The following is a 3822-nucleotide window of genomic DNA, read 5'->3' on the forward strand; positions in this document are numbered from 1 at the left end:
TTAACAGGAAGCCCGCCATTTTGGATTAAGGGGCCATTTTGGTCATATTCCATATTTTTACTTTGATGTACTTCTCGTAGAGTTTTCACCATATCAACCTAAAATTTTGAGTGTCATCACAACAAAATGGAGATCAAAAGTAATTGAAAGATAAACTTTTCGTCATACCATCTGACCGTGGCATGGCGTCAAAGTTTGATGAAACGCCATCAAAACACGAGCTTCTCTATCTCAGACATATTTGGTCCAATCGACACCAAACTACACATGTAAGACAAGAGTTGCGACCTGAAGACATCTACACAGAAATCGTGACTTAAAATAACAGCACCTCCTGGTGGCAGCAGGAAATGTCTTGTTTTTGGTACATTTTACACTTGGATGTATTTCTCCTCATCCACTTTGTGAAACCATGTCAAACTGTGTCAAATGGGTCTCAAGACATTGATAATGTAGGCTTACGATTACTGTGACTTTTCATCACGCGGATTATTAATGGCGTGTCATCAAAGTTCAACTCGCCATGACACACGAAATTGCTGTAACTTCCGTGTTCATGGGTCCAGCTCCCTCAAACTACATGTGTGTATCAACGGCCCATCCCTGAAGATATACAGATGGTTTTAAGGAATGGGCGTGTCAAAATAACTGACAAGCGCCCCCTAAAGGGCAGCCCCGGCACAACGATTGGTCTACATCTACAAAAATCGATAGGGACATGTGTCTTTTCATGACAAAGAAATAAGTCTCTTGGACAGATATGCTAAACCACACAGGAAGCCCGCCATTTTGGATTTGCTAGCCATTTTGGCCATATTCCACACTTTTACTTTGATGTACTTGTTGTAGAGCTTTCATCAGATCATCGTGAAATTTAGTTGAGTGTCATCACAACAAGATGGAGATGAAAAGTTATTAAAAGATCGATTTCTTGTCTCACGGTGTGACCATGGCGTGACGTCAAAGCTTGATTATACGCCATTAAAACATGAGCTTCTGTATCTTGGACATATTTAGTCCAATCCAGTCCAAACCAGACATGTAAGACAAGAGTCGCGACCTGACGACATCTACAAAGACACCATGATTTAAAACGATAGCACCACCTGCTGGCTACAGAAAGTGAGGCGTTTATCCTTGCTGCAGTGCCCAAACGCAGGTAACACGAAGACGAGCGCTTGGTCATCGAACGCTTGGTCATCGAACGCTCTTTCTTCACCGACCGCAACAGACTTGAAATCCTCTGTGCTCGGGCCCGTTAGTACTACAACGTAGCCCTATTTTAATTTATAATCGTAATTAATTAAATGAAAGGTAGGTCTTAAGTTGAGCTACATGACAGTGTAGTGAGGTATATTGTGGTTTATTATCAGTGTAATGCTGCTTATGCTTCAACTCTGTCAGAAAACAGTAAAAAAAAAGTGTGTGTACTCTGTTGTCAGCTTTGTAGAGATAAGTCACTCTTGATTATTATGCACAACATTGATTTACAAAATTTGCAGCACAATGCCAAGAAAAGACTGACTCTAAAAGCAGAAGGACAGGGAACTGCAGCAAGCAGCTCAGGGTAGCAGCTCTATTATGTTGGATCAGGCCATCAACTAGTAAAACAAATGGGGAGAATCAGTAAGTTTTTATTTATTATTATTTTTAATTTCGTAAATAATTTTGGCGATGGGTGCCCTTTTTTGGGGGTTAGCGCACCTGCCCCCAAAATATCTGTGCACGTGCCTGTGTCCCATAGTCTAAGTTCTTGGGCATCAGGAAGTTAGATCAAAAGGAGAGTAAAGGTCATGATCAAAGGAAAGAAATAATTATTTAAAGGGAGTTCGCTTTTGTTTCACAGACAATAAACCAAATAAAGAAGAACAATTATAGTGTGTGAGTTTGGAATTGAGTCAATCAGAAATTCTACTACCAGTGACGCAATAATGGAGAAACCTTCTGACAAACTACACTCCAAGCAGTCTTCTGCCAAATATGCCATTTGGAAAAGGGATAAGATAAAATCCAATCACGATGAATTAAATGATTGGAGGAAAGAGAGAGATAGCGACAGAGCAAAGGTTATAGACACGCTTGAGGGAGAAATTGAGGATCTCCAGAAGAAGCTGGAAGATGGCAGACGAAGGGAGGAGGACCTGGAGAAGAGCCTGAAGGAAAGCCAAAATGAGATCCAAAAAAGTGAGCAGGACAAAGCTGAATTAATTGAAGCTTTATACCAAAAGAGCTTAAAACATGCAGTGACCAGACAAATGTTAGCTGACACCCATATTCAATACGGAGCGGCACTAGCTGAGGTTGAAAGAAGGAGGGATTCAGTGGTGGCACACATGCAAAGAACGATGGATGCATGCAGGACGATGGGGATTCAAACACAGAATGCATCCACGGACATGAAAAAACAGGCAAAACGATTGGAGCATGTGGTGTTAAACCTCAAAAAGGAGCTCGTTCAGTTGGAGGAGGAGAATCAGAGGGTCGTTGACAACCTCAAAGACGAACTGTCCCAAAAGGACCAAGTTATTAAGAACGAGAAACAGAGGAGGAAGACTGATAAAAAGGATGCTGTCGTCGATAAAATGGAGCAGGATAAAATAATAACCGAGCAGGGTGAGCGGATCACAGACTTGGAGAAGGAGAAAGAGTCATTGAACCTTCTACTGATCTCTACCTGCAAGAAATGTTCGGTTCTCTCCAGCAAAGTTGAGGAGATAGAGATTGTAAAAGAGGGAATGAGAGCAGTGGGGTCTGAAATGGTTGCTGTACAGGAAACCAACTTTCTTCTTAAGTCGGGAGTGAATGCAATGAGGAGAAAGATCAAGCGACTGGAGGAGGAAAGACGGACAGAAAAAGAGAAATTTAAGGAAATGCAAGAAAAGCTGTCTGAGACCATGCAACAAAACGTCACACTGACTGAAAATAAGAGACTTTTAATCAGTAAATTAAAGATGAGCGAGAAGGAGTTGAACAAGAAGCAGGAGGAGACCAGAATCCTAGGGACACGTATGATGCGTCTCAACGCGGATGTAGAGTCTTGTGCCCAAGTTATCCATGAACCCAGGAAATTAAAAACCGGGGTACTGAAAATGAAAGAACAATGCCCAAGTTATGATGAAGTGAGGGTGGGTGAAGAAACCAAAGAAGACTACCAGCTTCGCCTCTACTTTCTGAATAAAAAGTTGCATCTCAGTGAAACGCGCCATGAGAGTTCCATAAAGGAGGTGAAACGGTTACAACATCAGCTGACGGAAGCACAGGACCACGTGCACATGGTGAGGGTTCAATTCATCGGATTACTCAAGGAGAAAAAGTTGGAGGTAGAAAATTTGAACAAAGAACTAAAGAACCAAGCAAAACGTCCTCCAGTGACCAGAGATCCCCCAACCTGCCCAGTCGGGCCCAAATGCAGCAGACGAGTGCGTAGGCTGCCAATCGTCCAGTGAAGCAGAGGCCGTCCCCCTGCTCGGAGGACAAGCGGACAAGCAAGAGTCTGCAGTCGTCCACAGATGCTCCGCAGTTATCCATCAGGTCCATGATAGCTTGAAGATCAAGCCACCAAATGGTTGTTGATGTAGACCAGGGGTTCTCAAACTTTTGCATGCTGGGCCCCCCCAAAGCTGGTTAGGGGTAGTTGGGGTCATTTGCCAGCACCTCGGCACACAAAACACACTGAGGAGGTTGCTCAGTCGTGCCAGTGGCGGTGAAACCAAACTGCAAATGGCTCTCGTCATATTTGCGAAGCTTTGGCTTCTTCGCAACCGGCGCATCGGTTGCCTGACTGTAACGAATCAGAAACTTGTCCATAGTTGTGTTTGTTTG

General features: G+C 43.3%; 1 protein-coding gene across 1 annotated transcript; it reads left to right on the plus strand.

Moving 5' to 3' along the window:
* Nucleotides 1-1931: 1931 nt before the first annotated feature.
* LOC128444779 (myosin heavy chain, clone 203-like) lies at nucleotides 1932-3446 on the plus strand. The gene has a single exon (XM_053427435.1). It carries the CDS (start codon nucleotides 1932-1934, stop codon nucleotides 3444-3446), a length of 1515 nt encoding a protein of 504 aa, XP_053283410.1.
* Nucleotides 3447-3822: the final 376 nt, after the last annotated feature.

Source organism: Pleuronectes platessa, chromosome 7, assembly GCF_947347685.1.
Source record: "Pleuronectes platessa chromosome 7, fPlePla1.1, whole genome shotgun sequence".
NCBI lineage: Eukaryota > Metazoa > Chordata > Actinopteri > Pleuronectiformes > Pleuronectidae > Pleuronectes > Pleuronectes platessa.